Raw genomic sequence first — 26,544 nt, 5'->3', positions numbered from 1 at the left:
TTTATCACTAATCTGCTTTACCTATTAGTTCTTATGTGCTGATTAATGTGGAAAGACAGCTGTATTTTCAGCCTTCCAAATAATCGGAAAATAAACTTGAAATAGTGTTGTCCTTGACTGTTTGCAAGGGCATAGCTTTCTGACTGTTTCCACACATATATAATTTTAAATATTAATTTCTTTGCTTCTGCAGGAACAGCAGAAGGAGTTAAAAAATCAAGAAGAATTATCTAGTCTAGTCTGGATCTGTACTAGTACTCATGCAGCTACAAAAGTGATTATTATTGATGCTGTTCAACCAGGCAACATCTTAGACAGTTTCACTGTTTGCAACTCGCATGTCCTGTGTATAGCAAGTGTGCCAGGTAAGAGTGAGCTGTGCCCCGTCTGCCTCCTTTGCAGGCCCTGATTTGACTGGAGATATAGTCATTCACCCCTTCAAGGAGTTGTGTTCTACTTAGGAAGACCAAAAATAAGCTGGGAACAAATGACTAAACCTGATATTTTCAGACGGTGTGAAGAAAATAAAATAGTGCTAATATTAGATGATGACTGGAAGGCAGAACCCAAGGGATTATTTAGATTTACTCGTAAGGGAAAGCTTTCTAAAGTTTTAGATTAAATCTTATATGATGTTAAATACATTGGTTTAAAAATGAAATAGGTTTGTGATATATCTACCCAGTGGAATATTACATAAAAAGGAATGAAATTTTCATACATGCTGCAACATGGATAACCTTAGAAACATTAAGCTAAGTAAAATAAATGGGACACAGAGGAGAAATATTATATGATCCCACTTATGTGAGCTATCTGGACAAGGCAAATTCAAGAAAACAAAGTTGATTACCAAGGGCAGGCAGGGGTGGTGTTGGGGAACCAAATTATTATTTAATTGGTACAGATTTTCTGTTTGGGGTGATGGGAGAGGTTTAGACATGGATAGTTTTGATGACTGTACAGTATTATAAATCCCATTTACATTGTACATTTAAAAATGCTGAAGGTGGTTTAGCTCAGTGGATAGAGCATTGCCTGGCAAACTCCAGGGTCCCCAGTTCAGTTCTGGTCAAGGGCACATGTCTGGGTTGCAAGCTCGGTCCCCAGTGGTGGGCGTGCAGGAGACAGCCAATCAATGATTCCCTCTCATCATTGATGTTTCTATCTCTTTCCCTTCCTCTCTGAAATCAATAAAAAATTTTTATAAGTTTAAGATGGCAAATTTTATGCATATGTGTGTATTTGACTACAATAAAAAATGTTAATGAGACACGAATAAAAACAGCTTTCTAAATTTAAAAAAATGAAGAGGTTTATCTTTATATTGCAAATGCTTAGTTTTTAAATGTGTTACTAATACTTAAGGCACTGTGTACATTTATTTTTTTATTTTTTTATTTTTTTATTTAATTAATTAATTTATTTATTTTTACATATGGCACTGTGTACATTTAGGTTGATTAATTTTTAATAGTGGTAGGCAGAAGTCCATATTTCAAATAATGAGTATAATTTACATACATTTAGATTTCATTGGTTTTAACCTCATTAGTTGGCTGCCTAGGAGCTCATATTAAGAGCAGAAGCATAATTTCTGACATGTTCATGTTTTCTTTTGCTGGCATTACTGGAAGTATTATCTTAAATTTTTAAGTTGCTTTCCATTTTGTTTTAACATGTTTTTAAAGGTAATTTAAAAACATGTTAAAACTATCTTGGCAGTACCTATTTGTCTTTACCTATACACTCTTATTTAAAACCCATAGTTGCTTTTATGGAGAAAAAGCTAGTTATGAGTTTACTTAGCATTAAAAGAAGGTTTATCCTGTGTTTTAGGAGCACGAGAAACAGACTACCCAGCAGGAGAAGAGCTTTCAGAATCTGGCCAGGTAGACAAAGCGTCTTTATCTGGCAGCATGACAAGCAATAGCTCAGCAGAGACAGACAGCCTGCTGGGAGGCATCACGGTGGTCGGTTGTTCTGCAGAAGGTGTGACAACAGGTGCCACTCCCCCCAGTGCTAACGGTGCTTCTCCAGTGACAGAAAAACCGCCAGGTAAAGCCATTCTCCTCACCTGCTATCTGTACAGCACCGGAGCCTGCTCCGGAGGCCTCACAAGGGACTTAATGGAGATCTTAAAGTAACAAGAATGAAAGAACATAGAAGAAGATGCTGTAGTGATTGTTAAATGAAATTATTAATTCTCAGTGTCAGGATATATTGCAGAGTGGGTAGGTGGAGTGGAATTCTGTAGTAAGGGTTTGTACAAGGAAGGTATTGGTAGAAAAGTTTTACCTCAGAATGGTTAGCTGTTTTATTTATTTTTTAGAAAAGGAAGCGGAAAGTAGTGAGACTGATGAAAATGTTCCAACGGCAGAAGAAGCAACTGAAGCCACAGAAGGCAATGCAGGGTCAGCTGAAGACAACACGGATGTCTCCCAAACGGGCGTGTACACAGAGCACGTCTTTACAGATCCTTTGGGAGTGCAAATCCCAGAAGACCTCTCACCAGTGTATCAGTCAAGGTATTCAAACGGTCAATAACTTAGGAAACCACATCAGTGCATACACAAAAGGAACCAAAAGAACCTCAAACAGCCAAAATATTCCCACTAATTGGTATTGTTGTGGCAGACTTAGGTGCTATAACTTATTCCCACTCTGTCATTTATTCCTTCCTCTTCATTGTCTCTGGATACTCACCCAACCCCCATTTGCTTTCTTTTCCTTCCAGTTTATGAAAAAAAATCTTATCTGTAAAATATATTAGTCAAAACTTTTCTGGTCATTTTCTCCTCCAGAATGATTTTTTAAAAATTGTATTCACTGTCTTCCATTCTATTAATAATTCTTGCTATTTTCATCCCCACCCCTATTCTCACTCCCACTCTAGTCAGCAGTGAAATTGGCCATTGTTTCAATTTCCCAAGTGGGCTTGGATGACCTTTCTGAATTTAGTTCTCTGGCAAACATTTTATTAAAAGACAAATTGTTTTAGGCTCTTTCTGTAAAAGGTTGGTTAATCTAGGTCGATTTCTTGAATTCTTTAATTTTTTTTCTTGCCTACTCTAGGTCTTGCAGATAGGGTTTTAACTAAACTGGATGTTTTTTTGCAATTTAATATTTTTCCTCTTAGTATATAGAACAATTAAATACCTTAACATTTAATTGTCAGTTTAAGAATAAAGTCATGCCCTGGCTGGTGATTCGGTTGGGCATCAACCTGTGCACCGAAAGATTGCCAGTTTGACTTCCAGGCAGGACACATGCTGGGATGTGGGCTTGATCTCTCCCTGGTAGTGAGTATGTGGGAGGCAGCAGATCGATGCTTACATCAATGCTTCTCTCTCTCTCTCTCCTTCCCTCCCTCTAAAAGTCAATTTAAAAAGAGAATAGTCATCTTTTTAGAATTAGTACATTTATTTGTGTTGAATTTTATAATCCAGTTATATCTCTTTATTATATATGTGGCAATCTAAAAGAAAGAAGGCTTGGGAGTAAATGCAAGCTTATTAATTTATTTTAGAAAATTCTTTATATTTTACCCTCCTTTCTGTGTATGTGTGTGGTTTTTAAAACAAATCATCCCTTCCTCTTTTCTCCTTTAAGAAGAAACTGATAAAGTTCAAAGTAACTATAAGGGATAGGTATAATTATAGTCTGGGTATTAACTGCTATATTTCATTACCATTTCTTAACTCCATGTTTGCAACTTGGTCCTCCTAATATGTTAATTTTTAAAAAAAATATTTTATTGATTTTGTACAGAGAGGAAGGGAGAGAGAGAGTTAGAAACATCGATGAGAGATAGACATTGATCAGTTGCCTCTTGCACACCCCCTACTGGGGATATGCCCGCAACCAAGGTACATGCCCTTGACCGGAATCGAACCCGGGACCTTTCAGTCCCCAAGCCGACGCTCTATCCATTGAGACAAACCGGTCTTGGCCTAATATGTTAATTTTCTTCTGGTACAATTGTTGAAATATTTAACGTAAGCATTTAACTTTGGCTTTTCTGGAATTTTAGTGTTTGATTTTTATTTTTAACCGTACACTAAAGTATAGAAATGACCAATCCCTGAAAACTAACTGAGCACACTCAGCTTTTTTTCCTTTTGCCCCACCTTTCCCAGTAATGACTCAGATGCATATAAAGATCAAATATCAGTGTTGCCAAATGAACAAGACCTGGCGAGAGAAGAAGCCCAGAAAATGAGTAGCCTTTTACCAACGATGTGGCTAGGCGCTCAGAATGGCTGGTAAGTGCCAACTCTTTTAATGTTGGGTATCTTTAGTCTTTTACCTTTGCTTTAGAAACTAAAGATATGTAAAATGTGGTACACATGAGTATAAACAAAAAGTACACGTTAAAGAATTTTACATACACATAAATTGTAAGGTTATATTGTAACACTCTCATAAACTGGACTTGCATTGGTAAATCACATGTTTCTCTGTCATGGTGCCCCCTTTATATAATATTCTTGGAAGAAGAGGTTAATAAAATTTTAAAATCTGAGTGATCCAGAAATAGAAGATCCTGAATAGCACAGAGATAGAGAATTATTGATGCATATATAGGTGATTTATTTAGGATTAAACTAATGAATTTGGCTGCAGGAGACCCAAATACAAACATAACTTTTCAATAGAGTTACTAGGAAAACCAGACAGATCAGTCTAAGAGCTTAGCGGGTGATAAGCATTATTACATGGTCTGTTCACTTTCTAGTGGTGTGGAGGGTCTTACAAAATTATACTTTCCTAAGGTTAAGCAAGGTAACTAGTGCATCTTTTCCATAGTGGTCTAATACTATAAGATGAAGGACGGGTTAGATAAGAAATATGTTAGGCTTTGTAGCCATATGATCTACATTGCAACTTCACAGCTCTGCTTTGTGGTGCAAAAGCAGAAATTACTTTGACAACATGTAAGTGGGTTAGTGGAACTGTGATCCAATAAAACTTATGGACACAGAGTGTGAGTTGCACATATATAAATCTCATGTTATGAAATACTCTTTGATTTTTCCCAACCTTGTAAAATGGAGGGCTGGTGTGTCCTGCAGGCTCTGGAGTGCCTCTGCCGGATGTAAACTACTGTCGTCACCAAGTTGTAGTTCAGTCTCATAGAAAAGGATGATCGTTTTTTTAAAAAGATTTTGCCAAGGATTCTGAAGTGTGGGGTAGCCTGAAACTGACACTGCATTCTAGTTCTGGCTTTTATTCTTCATATGTTTCTGTTTGCTTAGGCAGCTTATTTCTCTGCCTTAGACTTACCCGTTCTCTCATTTTTTCCCTAAAATGTGTATGTTACTCCTCTTTCCTCCTGAAGCAACTCTGTGGTCATTATTAGACGTAAGCAATGACTTGATGTTCTCTATGCCTTACCAGTCTTGATTTTGTTCTTGCAGTTTGTATGTCCATTCATCTGTAGCCCAGTGGAGGAAATGTCTCCATTCTATTAAACTTAAAGATTCGATTCTCAGTATTGTGTAAGTTTTATTTTAGAAATTCTTTCTTTAAAAAATACTGTATCTTGGTTTAAACTAGATTATAAGGCTATTAAAGCTAACATGTATTTCATGACTAAATCAATATCCAGATTATTTTTACCTTCTTTATAGAATTAGAGAAGTTGAATGAGATGAAACTAGAAAATAAAATAGAAAAACATGCCAGGTTGATCCTCACCATGCTATGAGTTCTCTAGTGCTCTGGGGGAGAAACCAGTTAACACCTATGAATATAGATTTGTTTCAGAATATTGTTTATACTCTGTGAATATGTTGAGTAAGGCTTTTGCTAGTCCTTTCTATGTGTTGACTATAAAAAATCAGTTTGTTTCTAGTGACAGAGCTGCCTCTGTTAGTTCTACTCGAGGTGTGAATCTGGTCTGGACATTTTGTCCACAGTCTGTGATGAGAAGAGGCGTTTGTGCCCCCTCGTGAACATCTGGGTCACCACATATGCTGTTTATCTAGTTCAGTGACATTTTTAGAGCACAGTTCTTTCAATGAAGAAGAGGGGGTGTTCATTTAGCTTCTGATGTGAGCTCCTCATTTATCATGTACTGGCCCTCTGAGAGCCTCTGAACTAGTTCAGTATCGTGTGGTCCCTTCTGTATCCCTCATGGAGAGCTCTGAAATCCTCTTTCCTGTTTGCAGACACGTGAAAGGAATTGTGTTAGTGGCCCTGGCTGATGGCACCCTTGCTATCTTTCACAGAGGAGTTGGTGAGTTGTTATGAATAGATAATAAGTGCACTCATTGCATTGCAAGAGCATTTTTGAACAGATTGGTTTTTTATGCTTTAAAGAAGTGTTGCTTAATAGGAGAAAGAATAAAGGCTTAAACCGAATACTAACAATGTGTGACAGCAGTAAATATGTAGTGCCTGGTTGGAGGTATACATTTATAGTATAACTCAGTGGAAATAGATTTACTATACTGAGCAAGCAGTTTTAACATTTTATGGTCCTCTTATACAGTGTGATACAGAGGTGCTGGTTTTTCATTCATGTACTTAATCAATTGGGAGAAATTTAGTGAGAAGATAATTTTCCTTTGTCCAGTATTTAAAAAATAATTTGCATCTACTTACATTTGATAAGTATCTATATAGTAAAAGTCTAAGTGACCATTACATTGAACGGCCAGTCACTGTGATGCGCACTGACCACCAGGGGGCAGACACTCAATGCAGGAGCTGCCCCTTGGTGGTCAGTGTGCTCCATAGGGGAAGCCAGGCTCACAGCTGGTGAGCGTAGTCATAGTGGCAATGGCGGGAGCCTCTCCACCTCTGTGGCAGTGCTAAGGAAGGAGCAGTGAGCAGGCGGGCAGTAAGGAGCGAGGAGTCCTGGACTGTGAGAGGGCGCAGGCCAGGCTGAGGAGACTCTCCTCCTACCGCCCCTCCCCTCCAGTGCACAAATTTTGTGCACCAGTCTCTAGTTTAAAATAATTTTTAATTATATAAGGTTTAGTGATTTTCATGTTACGTTACTTATATTTTTCCCCTTTAGAATAGTGTTTCCACTATCTCTTGGAGAAATGTGAGGTCTATGGGAGTACTTAGGTGGCACCTAGAGATAGCTGGTTTATGTAGTCACATAACAAAAAGAAGGAAAGGCCTCTATTTTACCTTGTTCGGGTTCTTTACAGATTTTGAGTGCAATCGTCACCAGAGCTTATGAGGAAGATTCTGTTGTCATCCTCATTTTATAGATGATGAAACTGAGGCAGAGTGTTTGTCACTCAGTAAGTGGAAGAGCCTATGGAAAAAACCTAAATGCTTTAGTGTACTGAATCCAAAATTATATTGACAGAGCATCACAAGCAAAGTACATTTAATAAATGAAAAAGAAAGAAAGAAAGAAATGACAAGTTCTGCATTTGGGTTCAAAAGAATAAGATGGAGGAGGCCTGTCTGTAGAGTGGGAATTCCTTAAAGGTTGACTACCAATTCAGTATGAGTTAGTTAACGTCATAAATCTCATATACATTAGAATAGGGTTCCACTCTGGTAGCTAGACAGTATGAAATGGACAGAGATGGATAAAGAGGAATTAGGCTGAAGGGTCCAAAGACATATGCCAAGAAGGCTTGGTTTTGAAAGGAGAAGACATGGATCAGTAACAGAAGCTGCACTGGATTTATTCTGTTTCCATTGGGCAAAACTAGACTAATGGTAGATTACATATGAGGAGGCAGACTTTAGCCAGGTATGGGAAGTATTTTGCTGACAGTTACAGCTTTCTGAAAATGGAACAGCTGCTTTGTGAGGCAGTGTTTTCTTTCACTGAAATTGTTCAAGCAGAGCAAGCTTCCAGCATTGGCTCTCAATTGTATTCTGTCATCACTAAAATTATAGGACACATGATTCCTAAAGTTGCCCTTGACTTCTACACAAGAAAATATATTAGAATGCAAGTGAGTGAGATATGTTGTCCCCTAATAATTTTAATCTTTTCTCATTCTTAAAATCTATATACTGTATATAAAAACATAAGTGATCCTTATGACCAGTCAACTGGTTGCTATGGCATGCACTGAGCACCAGGGGGCAGACGCTCAACGCAGGAGTTGCTCCCTGGTGGTCAGTGTACTCCCACAGCCAACCTCCTGTGGCCAGCCTACCTTCCCCAGTCCTCCCCGGCTGGCTGATTGGTCCCGATTGCAGCCAGGCCAAGGAGACCTACCCGTGCATGAATTCATGCACCAAGCCTCTGGTATTATTATAAACAGGTATATAACTGATTTATCACATCACTATTGTTAAGAGCATGGAGGGAGGACCAGGTATTGAGTGGTAGGTTGGACCAGATGAGCTTTGAGGTCTCTTTCCAACTTTGTAGTTTATAAAATAAAAGAATCCAGCTTCTGCAAATAAAGGATATACTAATACATGGTATTTGTGGGTGCTTCATGAATAAAATTAATTATACTCCCTGATAGAATGTTTCTTGTGTTAAAATTTAGTAAAAGGTGGTATATATTAACTAGTACTCTATTTCTTATTTTAAAGATGGGCAGTGGGATTTGTCAAACTATCACTTGTTAGATCTTGGACGGCCTCACCATTCCATCCGATGCATGACTGTGGTACATGACAAAGTCTGGTGTGGCTATCGGAACAAAATCTATGTGGTTCAGCCAAAGGCCATGAAAATCGAGGCAAGTTAACCTATGTTTTCTCTGCTTACTGAATTTCTATTTCCTAAAGAGTCGTAAGATTAATTATTTTCAGCTTCTTTAGAAACTATTTTCTCAATCTGTGTGTTTTGATGATATATTGATGACATCTTTTCACTTTTGACTGAGAATGGCAAGTATTGAGTTCTTTTTGAAGGAAGAAGATTAACACAAATGTTGAAATAATGTGTCTGAGTATCCATAAGTGCATATGTGTTTGGATATATGGTTCTGGATTTGTTTAATTATGTACAGGTAGAGGGGAAGGAGGATCTGTAGCATTGCTTTCTTTAAAAAAGTTTTGCAACCAAAAAAAAAAAAAGTTTTGTAACTAGATATAAACTTTTTTTTTAAAGATTTTTATAGATTTTATTTTTTTATTTATTTTTAAAATATATTTTATTGATTTTTCACAGAGAGGAAGGGAGAGGGATAGAGAGTTAGAAACGTCGATGAGAGAGAATCATCGACCAGCTGCCTCTTGCACACCCCCTAGTGGGGATGTGCCCGCAACCAAGGTGCATGCCCTTGACCGGAATCGAACCCGGTCAGTCCGCAGGCTGACGCTCTATCCACTGAGCCAAACCGGTGCTGGCTAAACTTTTTTTTTTTTTTTTTAAGACAACTTAAAGCTGGAAAATTTTAAGGTGGAAGGTGTCCTTCTCCCTTTGTCCTTTACCTAAAAGTCCTAAAGTTAACTATTTGGTTTTATTTTTCAGATCTGTTTCTTACATGCAGATATATGTATATGTGTGCATATATATATATATATATATATACACACACACACACACACACACACACACACAGCAACGCAGGCTCCTTTATGTTTAGTTATATAAATAGGATCTTCATGTAATTTCTCTGCAATCCAACAAAATCTTGAGATCAAATTCAGTCTTATTGTTGAACACTGACACATAACGTGGATGTGCCAGTATCACTTCCCTAAGCCTATGACCTGTACAGCGTTAAAATCCAGCGTCCTTTAGTTCTTGGTTTTTCTTTTTCTTTTGAAGTCTGGGATAAAAGCTCAGATCATGTTTCATGAACACTATTTAGGCTCCTCTTTTAATATATATTCTTCCAAATTTTGTGCAAATTAGCACAGTTTTTAAACACACACTCCTACATATTAAAAGTAACATGTGATTGCACAATCTTTCCTAGAAATCATTTGATGCTCACCCCAGGAAGGAGAGCCAGGTGCGGCAGCTCGCGTGGGTAGGTGACGGTGTGTGGGTCTCCATCCGTTTGGATTCCACACTCCGTCTCTACCATGCACATACTTACCAACATCTACAGGATGTGGACATTGAACCTTATGTCAGCAAAATGTTAGGTAAGCCTCCAAAGTATTTTATTTCTGTCAGTTAAATAAAGTGTTTTATTTTTAAATGTTCTCATATGCTGGGTAGAACCAGTGAATAAGTTGCCTGAGGTTAGTGAGCTCTTATTACTGAAGGTATCAGGCAGACACTCCATCTACCCTGTGGGAGCTGTCAAGATATTTTGGGGGCAGACTTGACAGCTCCCACAGGGTAGATGGAGTGTCTGCCTCCAAAATATCTTCAAGCAATTACTTCGAATCTCTACTCCTGTCCCTGTGGGCCAGGGCCATCCTTCCCTGCCTGGATCACCTGAGCCTCCTCACTGGGCTCCCTCTTCCCACTCCAGTCTGTGCCCTGTATAGCAACCAGGACGCATTATCCCCACTCCCACGTACTTTTAGAATATTACTGCCTTTAGGTGAAGTGCATGAGCAGAGGAATTTAAGTGGCTGGACCACTCTCCTCACTCACTCTGTTCTACCACAATGACTCAAACTCAACAAGGCCTCACATGCACTGTATTGTCTGACTGAGAAGTCCTTCTTGGTCCCTTTTTATTGATCTTCACACCGTTGCTTAGGTATCACACCCAGAAGAGACCTTTTCTTGTCTCCCACTTTGGCTTAGGCCAGTGGTCAGCAAACTCATTAGTCAACGGTGCCAAATATCAACAGCACAACGATTGAAATTTCTTTTGAGAGCACATTTTTTAAACTTAAACTTCTTCTAACGCCACTTCTTCAAAATAGACTCGCCCAGGCCATGGTATTTTGTGGAAGAGCCACACTCAAGGGGCCAAAGAGCCGCATGTGGCTCTCGAGCAGCAGTTTGTCCACCATGGGTTTAGGTCATCTTATACTTTTTCTTCGTGGGCTCCTCATTATTTGTGTTGCACTGGTATTAGGTAATTCCTGTCCCCTGCCTCTCTCTCTCCCACAGACCCTAACTGCCATGAAGGGCAGGGACCGCTCTGGCGGGCTTCCTGCTGCACCTCAGCTCCTAATGCAGAGCGGGGACTGTTAGAGATGTCGTTCATAAAGATTCCTTCGTGGAGAGAGGCTGAGCTGCACCAGTGGTTTTTAACCTTTTTAGGGCCTTTGCCCTCAGAAAGCCTGATGCTACCAGGCCCATGTCCACAGAGACACAGACTAATTTCAGGGGTGGACTTTGACAATAGCGTTAGATTGTGAAGATTCTAAGACTATTTCTGAGTAAAGTTAAGATTCCCAACATGATTCTGTAATCATACTCTTCAGTTCTTACAAGTAGAATATGAGTGACTAAATGCTGTTTGTTTTAAATGCATTATCTGTTTAATAATTTTGCCCCTCAAGTCCCAGAAAATAAAGTCAGTTGTAAAAACTCTCTTGAAATAACAAAGTGCATTGATTCTCCCTAAATTATATGCCTATGGTTTCCTAAAATTTCTAAACTGCCATTGAATGAGAAGAGTGTAGGTTTTGTTCGCAAAAATTGTTTTCATTTACACGAAGAAATATAAGGCTTATAAACCAGAACTCTTTTGGCTTATAAATTTGAAGGACATTTAATTTCCCAATTTAGTAAACACTGTTTTTATTGAGGGTTTTTGTTTTGGTTTGGTTTTGCAGCTCCCTCATTAAATCCTGTGTCATATTTCCTGCCCCACTGTATCTTCCTTCTAAATGACAACGTGATGGCAGCCACGTTTAGAGTTTTCTGTCCCGTTAGGCATGAGCTGTGAGAGAGGTGGTAAAGCCAAAAGAGAGTTTTCTCTCCTATTCACCTACCATGCTGAGGGACCCAGCATCTCAGACATCATCTGCTCCAGCTTCTTAATGAAGTGTCCCCGCTCTGTGCAGGTACCGGAAAACTGGGCTTCTCCTTTGTGAGGATCACAGCTCTCATGGTGTCCTGCAATCGCTTGTGGGTGGGCACGGGGAACGGTGTCATTATCTCCATCCCGCTGACAGAAAGTAAGTATATTGTCACTCCCCACACTGTCACAGGGCAGGTCGGTCCTGTCCAGAATTCAGGCAGAAGGAATTGCTCTGGTATTGGCAGCTCAGTGGTAATTCAGAAAATCGAGCTGGTGGCAAAGATCTAACTATTGTTCCTTCACTCTATCCATGAAAACTTATGAACTGCAGCAAGTAACAATTCATTCTGAGAGGCACTTTTTCTCAATTCAGGAAAAACAGTCCTGTTTCTTTAGAGAGAGAGACAGAGGAAGGGGGAGAGACAGAAACATAGATGTGAGACACATCAATTAGCTGCCTCCGTCACGAGCCCTGACTGGGGACAGGCATCAAACCTGCAATCCAGGTAAATGCCCTTGACTGGGAATCGAACCCGCCACCCTTTGGGGTGTGAGCTGACGCTCCAACCACTGAACCACACTAGCCAGCGCTTGTTTCCTCTTAAATAAAGGACAGGGTCCATTTTTCTTTCTGCTTTTTATACTAGTATCCAGAAACACTACTAGTATTCATTCTAGTTTTTCATGTCTCCCTGGCAGTTGCTTTAGGAGATTCTGTTTGATTTAGAAAAAGTAATGGGGGAAGTTTCTCAGGAGGTCAGCAAGTCCTTCCTTATGTTGGAGACAGTCATCTGTCCTGTATTTGAAAAGAATGTGAACAAAATGTACATTGTATGTTTTTTTATATTATGTTCCATTATTTTTGTGAACAAAATGTACATTGTGTGTTTCTCTCATTATGTCCCATTACATTGATCATTCATTAAATAAGTGGTGTTTTTTTTGTGCAAAATTCACAGGCAGGGAATGGTTTGGAAACACGTGCCATAAGTCCATAAGATAAATTAATAAGGAAACACTTCAGAATGGTCCTACCTTTTTTTCAGGGAAAGAAAGGAGGGCTGGGAGGTGGTATATCTGTAGCCTTAAAGAACCTAAGTTCTTTTCTTTTTTTCTTTTTTTTAAATACATTTTATTGAGCCAAAACTGGTTTGGCTCAGCGGTAGAGCGTCGGTCTGTGGACTGAAAGGTCCCGGATTCGATTCCGGTCAAGGGCATGTACGTTGGTTGCGGGCACATCCCCGGTGGGGGTTGTGCAGGAGGCAGCTGGTCGATGTTTCTCTCATCATTGACGTTTCTATATATTTAATATATTTTATTGATTTTTTACAGGGAGGAAGGGAGAAGGATAGAGAGCTAGAAACATCGATGAGAGAGAATCATACATCAGCTGCCTCCTGCACAACCCCCACCGGGGATGTGCCCGCAACCAACGTGCATGCCCTTGACCGGAATCGAACCCGGGACCTTTCAGTCCACAGACCGAGCCAAACCGGTTTCGGCAGAACCTAAGTTCTTAATCAGTTACTTATAAAATCTACATGCTTAGACCACGTATATCCTAAGAGATCCTAGGATATTTCATTTCAGCTCTTATAAAAGAGAGTTCCATTTTAGCACTGTTATTTTGAACAGTCTTTCTTGATGAGAATGGGGAAATAATAGCATTTAGGAAATGTTCCCCATTAAATAAGTTCTTATGAATCACTGCAATTGCTTTATGATTTAGAAAAACAAAATCACAGTGAATCAAATTGTATTTTTTGGGCAGAGAAATTGTAGAGCGAAGCTTTGGTTAAGAACTTTTGAGTGTTACTTGGTATAATACCAAGTTGGATTTGGTTGGCGATTCGGGCACCGAGTTACCAGATAGGAGATGCCAAGAGTAGTGGCTTATAGTAACTCTTCTCCCCTGTCATGCACCTCTCCATGTCCCCGTTCCTCCTCTCGCTGTAGCTGTAATCCTCCACCAGGGACGTTTACTGGGGCTGAGGGGTAAGTGCGGATCCTGACCCCCTCCCCCCACTCTCCCTCCTGGCTCCCCATAGCCACTGTGAGGCCGTCTCACCCTCTAGATGCCTCCTGAATGTTCTCAATGTCACCCACTGCAGTCACTGCATCGCGGCAGGTGTTTTGTTTTTGTTTTTGACGTCTGTCACATGGCCACCAAACTGCTCAGCAGCTTAGTCTGTTACCATCTTTTGTTGCAGCTGAACTTTCTTTTTAGACTTTTTCCTTTCCAATAAAAACACGAAACATCTCTTAAATCTGTCATTAATCTACATTGTTTACTCTTGTTACCAGTTACGTTTCTTTCATTCACTGACTGGCCATGGAATGGGGATGTTTTGTGAGTCTGGTCATTCTAAAGCAATCCAGCAGATCACTGGTCTGGTGTCAGCAAAGGTGACTGTGGTAGTGGGTGGGTCCTCTAAGCACAGCTTTTCGCCACTCCCTCAAGGGAGATGTTCTTACCACGGAGGAGAAAAATTAGAAGACAAACTACAAAAATTTTATTTTAAAACATGCCCATTTACTTTTAACTATGTACTGGTTAGTTTTCTAAAATGAGGGATAAAAACAAAACAAAACATATTCCTAAGATTCAAATATGTTTTCTTTTGTTAACTAAAATGATTTTTTAAAAATTACTAGATGTGTTGAAAAAGTGAGCTTAGTTATTGCTAGACTGGCAAAATCCCCTGCTCCATTTACTGAGGTTCTTAAAAATAACTGGCATGCTCTCTCTCCTCTTCCAGCTTTTCTTGATTTGGCATTGCTGCCTTTGTTTTACCTCAGCTGGCTGTAGCTTTTAGATAATATCTGTCACAAGGATTAACCAGTAACCTTTTGCATCATTACGGTTTTCTAGGGAAAATAGTTGGTATTTGGCTTTTCTGTTGCAGCAAATAAAACCTCAGGAGCACCAGGAAATCGCCCTGGAAGTGTGATCCGCGTGTACGGTGATGAGAACAGCGATAAAGTGACCCCAGGGACGTTCATCCCGTACTGCTCCATGGCGCACGCTCAGCTGTGCTTCCATGGGCATCGGGACGCCGTGAAATTCTTCGTGGCAGTCCCAGGTGAGGCCGCCATCCTGCTGAGAGGGCGTATGTCAGTGTCTCTTTTGTCCCTTCGTCCCACTACCTGACCAGACGCTAAGTACTAGAATCACAGATCATTTCACTAATGTATATGAACAGTTCTACAGTGGAGGTAAGAAGAAAGCACTGCAGGGCTATTTGGAATCTCCTTCATCCCCCAAAAAAAGACTGCTTGGTTTTTATTTAAGCAACCAACCTGCTTACTCTTTAAAGCAGTTGTATTATTTTGTCAGAACAGAATACCAAAAGTGGCTTGGCCTAATAAAGGAGATGGCTGGAAAGAGGCCCCTGTCACCAGGCTCGGTGCAGGAAGACGGGGAGGAGGGGCTCCGGCACCTTTATCAGTGCTGCAGCCAAGAGCAGAGGACTAGGAGCTCATCGGGGCCCTCCGCCTCGCCACTCACCTGTCACTTTGAGCAAGTTGCTTACCCTCTGAGACTAGCTTCCTCATCTTACACGGACATGATTTTAGTATCTGCTCCTTGCTGGCCTCATTTACTGTGAAAACCAATGAAAGTGCTTGGGAATGGTAAAGTGCACCTGAATAAGAAAGGTGAAAATGTAATGCCCAGTGGAAAGCGTTCTGCCACCTGTAAGCAGGGTCCATGTTTTGAATTTCCCCCCTTCAGAGGCTAGTTTAAGAGTTAGACAGATTTTAAATATGACTTGACCACACCAACTCACTGAGTCACATCGGACATAATGCTTTAGTGTATTAACTAGGGTTCTTCAAAGAAACAGAACCAACAGGGGGTGTGAGAGAAAGAAGAGCAAGAGGGGGGAGAGAGGAGAAGTGTAAATATTTTTATTTATTTTAAGAAATTGGCTCGTGGTTATGAAGGTGGATATATTTGAAATCTGCAGGGCAGCTGGCATATTGGAGACCCAGAAAAGCGTTAAAGTTACAGCTTCAGTACAAAGCATTCTAGAGACAGAATTCCCTCTTCCTTGGGGTACTATCTTTTTCTCAAGATCAGCAATTTAAGAGGAAGCTCACCAACCTTGTGGAGAGTAATCTCTTTACTCAGAGGCCACTGTCTTAAATGTTAACTATACCTTCACAGCAGTATCTAGACCGGAGTTTGACCAAATATCTTGGCACCATAGCATAGCCAGGTTGGCACATAAAATTAACCATCACACTTTCCCCCCCAGGTGTTCCAACGATTAGGTGATTAGCGAACATAGTGCAGGGCTGGCACATGGTACTCTGGTTACTCAGTGTCCTTAGCAACATAGTAATGAGCTTCCTGCAGCATCTCGTATTTGTATAGTTATTTCCTTAGGATAAGTTCCTAGAAATGGAACTGCTGGAAATAGTGTTTTCTTGCTTTCTAAAAGAAAGAAAAATATGCCTTAGAGTCCCCTTCGAGTCTCTTTTATATTCCTCTAGTCCCATTCCCTTTTTTCTTCATCTGTAACCATTATCCCGCCCATGTTTTTAGATTTTTACTATATTTGGCATATCTATAAACAATATATAGTATTTTTGTGGTTTTGAAATTAACTTAAATATTATGTTAATATATGCTTTTCGCAACTTCTCATTTTGAGATTTGTTATGTTTATGGTTCTGATATCTGAATAAATGTGCTCCATTCTTCTATTGATGGGCCTCTAGATCTTTTCTGCCTCTCTCCCCCCTATTCCTGCTGGGTATAAATCTGGAAGTAGAATTGGCAACATTGTTGACCAGTTGGCCCTAAGGATTAAACCTTCAGGTTGGCCCTGGTATCATACCTCTGTGCTCTTGCTTCTGTGTCAGAACTAACCATTCTGTGGTAGTTTTCTCTAGCAGGCCTGATTTCTTCCAGAGCATCATGGAGTAATGCATGAATGAGACACTGTTGGAATAAAGCAAACTATCCTATCCACCTTCACCATATATTTCTTTTTAAAAGTGTGTTACTCCATAGGATTGTGTCCTGCTATGTCCTAGAGGCATGGTCTGTGCAGTTTGGAACAAAGGACAGCTGATTCTCCAAGAAAACAACATGCCCCGCAGTCAGAGCTTTCTAAGAGGATGTCAGAGAGATTATAGTGTGAATAATTTTTTAAGGTTTCTCTCCATACATTGCATGCTCCAGGGTTCTACCTTAGAACTTAAACTTTAGAGCAAATGACACATTTACCAATAATTTTATTTGCATAATCTAAAATATAAGATATACTTTCTTAAGCATGAAAGGAAAACTGTGGATTTGAAATAGATGTAAATATTAATTAGGAATACCCAAACTCACAAGGCTTAAGGTGAAGACTTTCTTTAGTCTTTTACACAAGCACACATGTGCCCTCTCAGGAGAGAGGCCTTTCCACTGTCTCTCAGATCAAGAGATGTAGATTGTAAAAGTCTGAAGCAGGCTGCTAAGACCAGCCTGGCTATACACAGACTTAATGCTGAATTTTGGGCCTATGTCTGGTTTGGTACATGATGGCTTCATTTATTGGGCTCTTAAGACCTCTCCAGATGTTTTCTGATCATGCAGAGGCTTCTAGCATCCCCAGTACTTTGGTTGTATTACGATATACTTGCTTTTTTGGTTCAAGTTTCTGAAAATATTCAGAAAAAATGTTCCCCACTCCACCCTGTGGTAAGTAATATTCACTGTTCCATATACACAGGTCAGGTTGTCGGCCCACAGAGTGGCGGTAGTGGCACAGATCTGGCAGGTGACAAAGCAGGGCCCTCTGCACAGGAGCCTGGCAGCCAGACGCCCTTGAAGTCCATGCTTGTCATGAGTGGCGGAGAGGGCTACATCGACTTTCGAATGGGTAAGTCCGTGTTCTGGGCGCTCACATCCCACTGGGCTCTGGGACTTGGCTTTTCATAGTAAACCAGAAACCACTTTAAATTGTTTCTAAGAGCTTTTCTTTGAACTTTTTACTTGGAAAAGCACTTCCTTATATCTTTCCTTCCATCCACTCTTCTTTCCTTCCTTTTTGTACTTTTTTTAATACTAAAGTGTATTTGCTTTGAACAACCTATCGATAATTATATTCAGAAATTGGATTGTGTCGTTTTTGTTTTTTTAATATACACTAAGTGATCAGATTATTATGATCTCTGAACTCATAATAATCTGGCCACTTAGTATAAGGTGACCAGACGTCCCGCTTTTGGCGGGACAGTCCCAATTTTTAATTATTTGTCCCATGTCCTGCGGCGTTTTAAAGTCCCGATTTTTGGAAAGAATGCGCGACAAGCCAGGGAACAGTTCCATATAGACCAAATTTTTAATCAGGAACCTCCCCTCCCCCGGTCAATGGTGTCCGCTTTACCAATGTTAAAATCTGGTCACCTGACACTGCAGCATGCCTGATGGACAGCGGCCTGCACCGCCATGCTCAGCCTAACTCCAGTCTCCGTATCCCCCACCCACCAGGTGATGAAGGTGGAGAATCAGAGCTTCTGGGAGAGGATCTTCCACTTGAACCGTCTGTCGCCAGAGCAGAAAGGAGTCACTTGATAGTGTGGCAAGTGATGTATGGCAGCGAGTGAGCCCGTGGGCCACGGGGAGACGGGCACGCCGTCGCCTCTGCATGGTTCTTCCCTCCTCTTTCTTCCTGCGCTCTTTGTGAGAAAGATTGGCCACACGACGTGTGAGCATCTCCCCGTTACTTCGCATTATAAACCTCTTCCTGTAAGAACACAGGAACTAGCTGTGTTACTGCGCCAGTGTTATAGGCAGTGTCAGTATGTTATGAACAAATCAAAGAGTGTTTACTTTCTACAAACTGGTGAATTCTAGAAAGCAATCCAGATGTGGCTTATTCTGCCACAGCGAATGTCACTCACTTTAATTGATGGGGTCACTTTTTAGCTGTCACTAATAATGGAATTAATGGAAACACTTGATAAGTGAAACTGTACCATTGAGTACAGTGGTAAAGTTTTCCCGCAATGTATTATAAAACTGACACAAATTAATATCGGGTGGATTATCAGGATTTATCTAAAAGTCCCACGAGGGCTAAAAGCTAACTGTACATTACTTAACTTTCACTTTCAAGTCTGAAAAATCTTGTTTATATGATATATAAAAACTTTGTTTTCATCAGATGGGGGGGTTTTATATTAAAGAAATTAAGACTACACTATTTAAATAAATGTTTCCTATTTCTGACTTATTAGAGCTCTAAAGTTTATGAGGCCTGCTTCTCTGAATATGCTAATTTTTTTGAGGCTAGTTTCACTCATTTCATACTAATAATATGTCTGAAAGTTTGTACTTAGAAAGAAGGCTTACAAGATAGGCATCAGCAGTGAGAGGATGTTTTAAAAAGGAAATTGTTTTGGATTCCTTGTATCAGAGGATGGTGGTAGCTGGTTGAGTTTTTTTTCATGTAAAAAATGAACCTGTTTACTGATTGTTCTCGGGCTGCCCTGACAGTTACTAGGAGTAAAGTTGTGTTGTGATGGAATGTGACCTAACGGACTGAGAGAGGCACTTGATTAGAAACATCGTTTTTCTGTTCTGTATAAAACTACAGAACCGCTTGCACTTGATATTTGTGTGTAAATGACACATCTGAGCTTGTATGCCCTTGCAAGATTAGAAGGCCATCGTCGAAGAGGAAAACGATAAAGGGCAAGACGACAAACCAAGATCCTGTGGAGTGAACGTTGACACACATCTTTTCACCCTTGATGCCCACTTAAAAAGCAGAGTCTACCCTGTTAAATATGTTTTTTTTAAGAACAATTATGCTACAGTTTTTTTTCTCTCAAGCTTCTTGAAAAATGTGTGATTTACTATTTTTTACTCATTATTTTAAGCAAAGCTAAATATGAATGTAAGTGCTATTTCTAAAACATAAACCTGTTGGTAGCGACCTCTGACCAGGACTATCGAAGAGAAGAAAGCGGACACAGGCCCGTCTCGTCACCAGTGACTGTTTTCTGAACTGACATGTAAAGGCGGTTGTAAAAGTATGCCAGTGTCTGCTACATGATTAGGGTGGAGTGTAAAATACAGACATCTAGTGATCTGGAGGAGGCCTTTGGGTCCACTGGCCACATGTGTCTGTGAGCACTTGGTGTACACAGTAAGGTTGTGGTTGTGGCTACTGTGTGTGACTAGAAAAAACTTGGTAAAAACAGTATTAAAAGGATCATGTTCTTGCTTAAGTTACATACTTCTCTTCAGGGCCCCGAGACTTAGGCCACTTTTCCAGGACTCCCCCTCTCCCCAATAACAGGTTTATATTCTTGTAGCGTTCACTTTGGTCAAGGTGGTAACTGGGGGAGAAAATGCTAACAAGTAAGCTTCTTACAAGCAGCAAAGCAGTTGGTGTGAACTGCCTGTAGCTTGCATGTCAAGGGCAGAAAAGCTTGAGTACCTGGGGTTGGTCTCTGTGTAAAAAAAGAGAAATTACCCGTTGGAAGAAATAAGGGATTCCGAGAATTTCCTCATGCTATTACACTTCGGTTATATATGAGGCTGAACTTCGTGAACTTCGATTATATGTGAGGCAGAACAGCGGTCATCGCCCCTTGCTGATCTACAAGAATGGCCGAATCACACCCATCAGCCTGGCACTTCCGTTACTGCAAAGGCAGGCCCAACTCCCTGAGGCTAAGGGAGGATATTCTCTAGGAACTCAGTTTTGAGAGCATTTTTCTCAAATTCCTGTGGATCTAAAATTTAAAATAGGAATGAATATCTGAATAGCTTCGGCTTACTGAGAGTGTACAAGGTTTTGAGCATAACACACGCAGCACATAACTTTTCCAGTGACGTGCGTTTGCATAGAAGAGGCTAACGTGTCTCTCTCGGTTGCTCGGTTCCTGTCTTGTAAAGGTCTTCCTGCATTGAGAACAGGCCCTCTGCAATGGCTGCCTTAGAAACACAACAAAGCAAAACAGTTGTCATAGGATATTAACTCTACTAAAGAGCGCGTGTCTTGCAAATGCTGTGGAATTGATAATTTATTTCCTTGTGAGTATTATGACCGTTACCAAAGGACTCAGCCAGATTTAGGGCTCTTCGTCATTGATCATGTTTGTAACATGGGAAGAGCAGAGAGAATGAAATGTGGAAATCATAAATGCTTTTCTAACAGGGTTATGCTGTTTTATAACACAAAATGTCTTTTTCTTTCTCTTTAAAAAATTAAGTTGTTATTATCAATGTCATACATTTCTCGATATTTGAAGATATATTTTAACCATTTTATGTTCTCAATTTGTTTTTTGTCCTAGATATTTTATCCACAATTTTACTTGCCTCTATCATCTGAAACAATGGGTTCTAGTTTGTCCTACTTTGTCTCTGGAGGCTGAGGCTTCATTTCTATGAGCAAAAAGCTCGCTTAGCAATGTAGTTATTTCAGTATTTATTTCTATTATGGAATCCCTGGGGTTCGGAATGTAACTTTGTACATGAAAAATATATAAATATGTATATGAAACATGTATGTGGTCCAGTGTATTTTGTTGGTTTTTGCCTTTCATAGGAGACTGAACTCGGTTTTTATTTGGAAGTCTGATAATCTTCCCTAAACGTGTCCTTTCTGGGGGACTGCCGCCATTTGGCACTAGCTGGAGTGAGCCATGGGGAATACATGAAGGACACGCCTGCTAGCTCACGTGTTCACATGAGACGTGAGTAATAGACACTAGGGCTTTCTAGAAATGTGGGTGTGCTGAGTAACACCCCACACGTGATGCTATGGCATGCCATTTGCCGGATCACTCAGTAGTAATGAGCAGGTGCAGTGAGCAGTGTGCTTATTCTGGAAGGAAGGATGATTATAAAACAAATCACATGGTAGCGCACTGTGACTCCCTGTTCCGTGCAGTGGTATTGGGAGTAATCAGTGCATTTGTGTATGAGAAATGGGAGTTTCTGACGTGACAGTAGAAGTAGCCCTGATGGGCATGTGAAGAGGACAGCTCTCTAGACAAATCACAGCCATCTGTCCAGTGAGGTTGGATGCTCTAGGATATAATTAATAGCCTGGCTCGTTCCTGACCTTACCTACCTGCCCGTCAGTCCTCTGGGGCCTGCTGAGTTGTTTGGAGACAGGTGAATTCTTCTCAGCCTCATTCAGTCATCGTCCTGATCCAGCCAGTGTCCGGGGAGCAGCTAGGGGGGCATCGCAGGACAGGAAATGCTCATTCTGGTTTGGTGGTAACAGGACCAGTGCTGTCCTCACCACCGGAACGGCTGCCTGCAGTCCCACCTGGGGGCGCAGTTGTCTTTCACGCAGCTGCCCAGGCCCCCAAGCTCTCCTGGTCCACCCAGGCCTCCTGGTCCGTGTCGGCTTGAGAGCCCTGACCGTCACAGAAGGCATGGACCATAACTCTCTGCAGTGGCCAGCTAGTTAGAAAAGGCTTTGCAGTTAGGGAACTTTCAGTCAGATTTGGTAATGACTGCTGTTCGGTGTTAAAGTCAGTTCCTGAGCAGACAGTGAAATGGAGGCAAAGAAGGCTGCAAGCCTGTCCCGGCTCTGCCCCTGCAGTGACCCTAGACAAGTCACTAACAGCACCCCAGGGTCACCCAGAAAGTCATCAGACCCCACCCAGACCTGCTTACTGATGGGATTCTCTCGGGAGTGTCAGAGGGAAGTGTGTGGCTCGTCCAGATGATCTAATTCATCCTAGCTCTAGTCCTCTCTGGCTCTGATTTGCCTCGGGTGTTGTGTGCTCAGTTGCCACCCACACCTGCTTGCAGATTCAGGTTGCCCAGTCCCCTAGGAGGCCCAGGTATCGGGTGGGTGGGATTTGATTACTTAGAATTTCCAATTTATCAGGATGACTGTGCAAAGGAGCCAGGCGGTTAGCTCCTTTCTTTTATGGCCAAGCGGAACATTGGCTCCCACCCACAGTGGGGGAGGGGGGAAGTAATTACGATTTTATTTGAGGCTTCAAAGGAGAGGTGGACCAACCAGCCCCAGGTCCCAGGCAGAGGGGGAGGGGAGAGGCTGCCTCGGTTCTCAGCCTGGCCAGGAGAGGGGGGTATGGCGTGCAGCACCTGGAGCTAGTTCCAGAATGAAATTATTTCCTCCTTTCTCCCCTCGGAGGACTGTCAGATGTGTATTTGGAATAAATTACCCAGGTAATTCTGATTCTTGCACTGGGGACTGAAGAGCAGCCCAAATGGATTCACACACATCTGTTTCTGCAGGAGACGGTCCTCATTCATTCTTAGCTGCTGCCATGGCCAGCCCATGGTGACCTGCCAGCAGGCTCTCCCCACCTCAGCCAGTGTCCTTTCCTTTTTGATTCCTGGATAATTGAAGCTTATGGTACTTTGAACTTATTGCTGCATTAAAAGCTTAAAAGAGAATATTCCCTCTCCCATTCATACAAGAAAGCCATAACCCTTCAGTTATCATGACTAGCTTGCATTTACATAACATCTAATAATTTTTCTCAAAGTATTTACTCCATAAACTCAAAGGTGATTTGCAGAGCTGCCCTTTGGAGTGTGTGCCCATCCTCAGGGATCCGGAGGCCTGGGCACAGGAGGGCCCCGCCCATGGGCAAACAGGTCCAGCTGAGATGAGTCAAGGCCCAAGGTCCTCACTGGGGAGAAGAACCAGTTACTATTAGATCTCACGTCAGGAGACCTGGTTTGAATCCTGGGTCTGCTGTTGTCTGATTTTGTGGCCCTTCACCGGTCCCTTAGACGGTTGTTCCCTCGCTGTGAAAGGAGTGAGCCCCTAGCCTGGTTCCTGTGGTGGCTGAGCGAGGCCGTGGTGTGAGAGTAGCCAGCACGCCGCCTGCCCCTCGTAGGCGCTCCGCTGGAGCAGAGGCTCCCAGGAGCCCGGTGTGAGGATGAGTAAGACCCTCAGTGGGACAGGGAAGGCGACCCGGGAGTGTGAGCTGCAGTCAGGTGCACAGCTGTGCACGGAAGCAGCAGCCGAACCCCTGAGAGTGGGACGGCGTCTGCTTTGGCTGTTTTGTAACGGGGTGAAAGCAGAAAAAGTCTGCGTAGGAAGCAGGGGTGCCGCGCCCCTCAGACCTCTCAGGGAATACCTTTCTCTGTTGCCCCACAGCCTAACTTAAGAACAAGACCGCAGGCACAGAGAGGGATGTACCGAAGCATGAAAATATGAAGTCAACATGTTTAGGTGCCATCAAAACATTCATTCAGTATCTGTGGCTCATACTGCTAAATGTATGACAAATACCCTCCTAGTCACTGCTTACAAACAGGACAGACATGCAGAACTAAATAAAATATTAACATAGATGCACAGCAAGGTGTGGCATGGTAGCAAAGAGGTTATGGGCTTCCTACAAGATTAAGAAACTGGGCATTGCTCTGCCCACGCAGGAGTGCACCCCCCGTTAGATGGAGCAGGGCCGCCCAGGTGCCGACACCCGGAGGGCAGCCGTGTCTCAGAAACGGTTCCTCGGAGATTTGTGATAACGTCATCTTATTCACAGCAACAGAGGTTTGTTTCCTCCCCCAGTGAGGCCTCTCTTTTCTTTTCTTTTTATTTTATTGATTTCAGAGAGGAAGGGAGCAGAAGAGAGAGAGAAACATCAATGATGAGAATCACTGATCGGCTGCCTCCTGAACGCCCCTACTGGAGACCAAGCCTGCAACCCGGTATGTGTCCCTTGATCAGAATCGAACCCAGGACCCGTCAGTCCCCAGGCTTCACTCTATCCACTGAGCCACACCAGCTAGGGCCTCAATTTCTTCTCTTATTGCCCTTTTTCATCCAGCTTGCTTTCCCTTGCCTTCAGCCAGCCCAGCCAAGTGACGGCTCCTGGAGTGAGTTTCAGCTGTTTGCATTCTAGCCTGTTAGGCTGCTGTGGGAACAGGCCTTTGCAGGCAGCCTGTCTTGGAGAGCTTACCTGGAGCTGCAAGTAAGAAACGAGGAGCAAATGTAGGGCTTGTTCTTCCCCAGAAAGATTCCAGTGTTGACCCTGGGAGGCATCTCAAGCCTTGTCCTTCCTGGAGGAGCCTGGCTGGGAGGAGCGACCCCGCGCGATGTCTTAGCTGGTGTTTATCACGCCTCCTGAGCCCCACGGCAAGGTTGTTTCCAGGGCCTCCGCGGGACTGTCCTTTCTCCCAAAGACCCTGTGATGAGCCCGAAGTCGGCATTTCAAATGCCCAGTCTTGATAAAGAAGTGGGTTCTAGCCCCTCCTGCCACATCCGGTCCTCTCCAGGACCCCAGCTTTCCTTATCGGTGGAAGTGGGCGGGGCTCAGCTGCGCCCCAGGCACTTCTAGGGCCGCATTCTTTAGGGGTGGCCCGTGGTATAGGCTGGGGGTTGTATGAACTGGTGACCTCCTGCCCAGCCAGGTCCTTCAGGGAGGAGATCCATGCAGCCCGAACCACTTGGTACAAACCGGCTGCTTTGTCCGATGGCCCAGTTTGCCCCTGAGGCACCTGGCGCCCCCTCCTGTGAGTGGAAGGAATATGTCCTAATGAGGAGATGGGCTGTGGAGTTCCGCCCTGCAGTTCCCTGGGGGGCCCAGCTTTTCCTTCTCGAACCCGGGAAGAAGTCCCAACGTCTAAAGGCAGATCTAGGACGGCAGCGGAGGCTAAGAGCTTCTCCCCGGAGCCCCTGTGACATCCCTTGGGAGGAAGAGAGCGGAGCTGAGAGGTGACACTCATCAGGGAGCTCCGAGGCCTCCCAAGACCACCCCTCCCCGGAGCGAAAAGAAGGCTGGGGACCAGGAGATGCCTCGCTGAGAAGCGGGGCCGGCTCCCTTGGGACACAGGTGGTGCTGTGTGTGTGTGGGGGCGGGGGGGGGGAATGCTGTGCTGGTGTTAGCACCTTGTCGGCCAGCTCCTCAGCCTCCCCTTCATTCTCACTGGCCGTCACCCCAGCACAGGCCAGGCCAGATCGGAGGCGGCCCCGGGACCTGACTGCAGGGTGAACTAGTTCACTCGACTAACAAGCAGGCTGAGGCCCAGAGCAGCTGCTCAACAGCTGCGGTGGGACTAGAACTTGTGCCTCTTGGTTGTGCTTGCTCTCCTAGGCCACCCCCGGTTCTCGTCGCCCTGAGTCCTCCTTCCACTCCCCAGGAGCAGGGAGAATGGCGCTCAGCCTCCCCGCCAAGCTGCTGAAGCCCAGGGCCCGAAAGGAAGGCGGGTGGTCAGAGCCGGGCCTCTGTGAGGTGGGGCTGGTGGGGGTGAGGGCGCCGTCAGCCGGGGGATTACAGTGGAGGAGGGGTGTCTGCGGCTCCCACCTCTGAACAAGGAGAGAGGAAATGTCACGGAATCGGCTTAGTGAGTGGCTTCAATGGAAACGTCACCCACGGCCGATAATAAATGAGTTACATAACGCAGCAGGTCACAGCTCTAACTAAGCCCTTTATAGGCCATCAATCCACATTTATTTCCAGGATTTTATAACTGCTGCTGGAAAGGGGAAAAGGAGGGGGTGAGGATTAGAGGGAGAGAGCGATGTGACTGGAATAAATCCGTCCACCCCAGTCTCCGGGCCCACAGCTTATCCTGGGGGCTGCCGAGGCCCAGCGGCTCCGAGCAGCCTCCGGCTTCAGGCTGCTTTCTTGCTGGCCCTCACTTTTCTGTTCTGTAAAATGACAGGTTGGACGAAGAGTTCTAGGGTCCCCTTAAACATTAGGAGCAAAAGAGTGGGGATGGCGGCTTGTTGCCTCACCCCCCACCAGAGTTAGTTGG

The 26,544-nt window shown here is 42.9% G+C and overlaps 1 protein-coding gene across 17 annotated transcripts in view; it reads left to right on the top strand.

Annotated features, from left to right (window-relative positions):
* SPAG9 (sperm associated antigen 9) overlaps positions 1 to 21,347 on the top strand; it is a 93,278-nt gene extending 71,931 nt beyond the window's left edge. For 10 of the 17 annotated variants that reach the window (XM_036450765.2, XM_045586127.1, XM_045586125.1 and 7 more), the window contains 13 exons: positions 194 to 365; positions 1,840 to 2,058; positions 2,333 to 2,528; positions 4,140 to 4,265; positions 5,421 to 5,501; positions 6,174 to 6,241; positions 8,530 to 8,678; positions 9,867 to 10,038; positions 11,869 to 11,982; positions 13,782 to 13,820; positions 14,732 to 14,908; positions 17,555 to 17,704; positions 18,316 to 21,347. In XM_036450765.2, coding sequence (XP_036306658.1) covers positions 194 to 365; positions 1,840 to 2,058; positions 2,333 to 2,528; positions 4,140 to 4,265; positions 5,421 to 5,501; positions 6,174 to 6,241; positions 8,530 to 8,678; positions 9,867 to 10,038; positions 11,869 to 11,982; positions 13,782 to 13,820; positions 14,732 to 14,908; positions 17,555 to 17,704; positions 18,316 to 18,431 — 1,779 coding nt within the window. In that variant the 3' untranslated portion in view covers positions 18,432 to 21,347. Of the gene's footprint in view, positions 1 to 193; positions 366 to 1,839; positions 2,059 to 2,332; positions 2,529 to 4,139; positions 4,266 to 5,420; positions 5,502 to 6,173; positions 6,242 to 8,529; positions 8,679 to 9,866; positions 10,039 to 10,874; positions 11,055 to 11,868; positions 11,983 to 13,781; positions 13,821 to 14,731; positions 14,909 to 17,554; positions 17,705 to 18,315 lie in introns of those variants that run through there. The other 7 variants (XM_036450767.2, XM_045586129.1, XM_045586128.1 and 4 more) reach the window with 2 other exon arrangements.
* Positions 21,348 to 26,544: the final 5,197 nt, after the last annotated feature.

This window comes from Pipistrellus kuhlii, unplaced genomic scaffold (assembly GCF_014108245.1).
Source record: "Pipistrellus kuhlii isolate mPipKuh1 unplaced genomic scaffold, mPipKuh1.p scaffold_m20_p_22, whole genome shotgun sequence".
Classification (NCBI taxonomy): Eukaryota; Metazoa; Chordata; class Mammalia; order Chiroptera; family Vespertilionidae; genus Pipistrellus; species Pipistrellus kuhlii.
The sequence above is the reverse complement of the archived record's forward strand: the minus strand, read 5'-3'. Positions and strand labels throughout refer to the sequence as shown.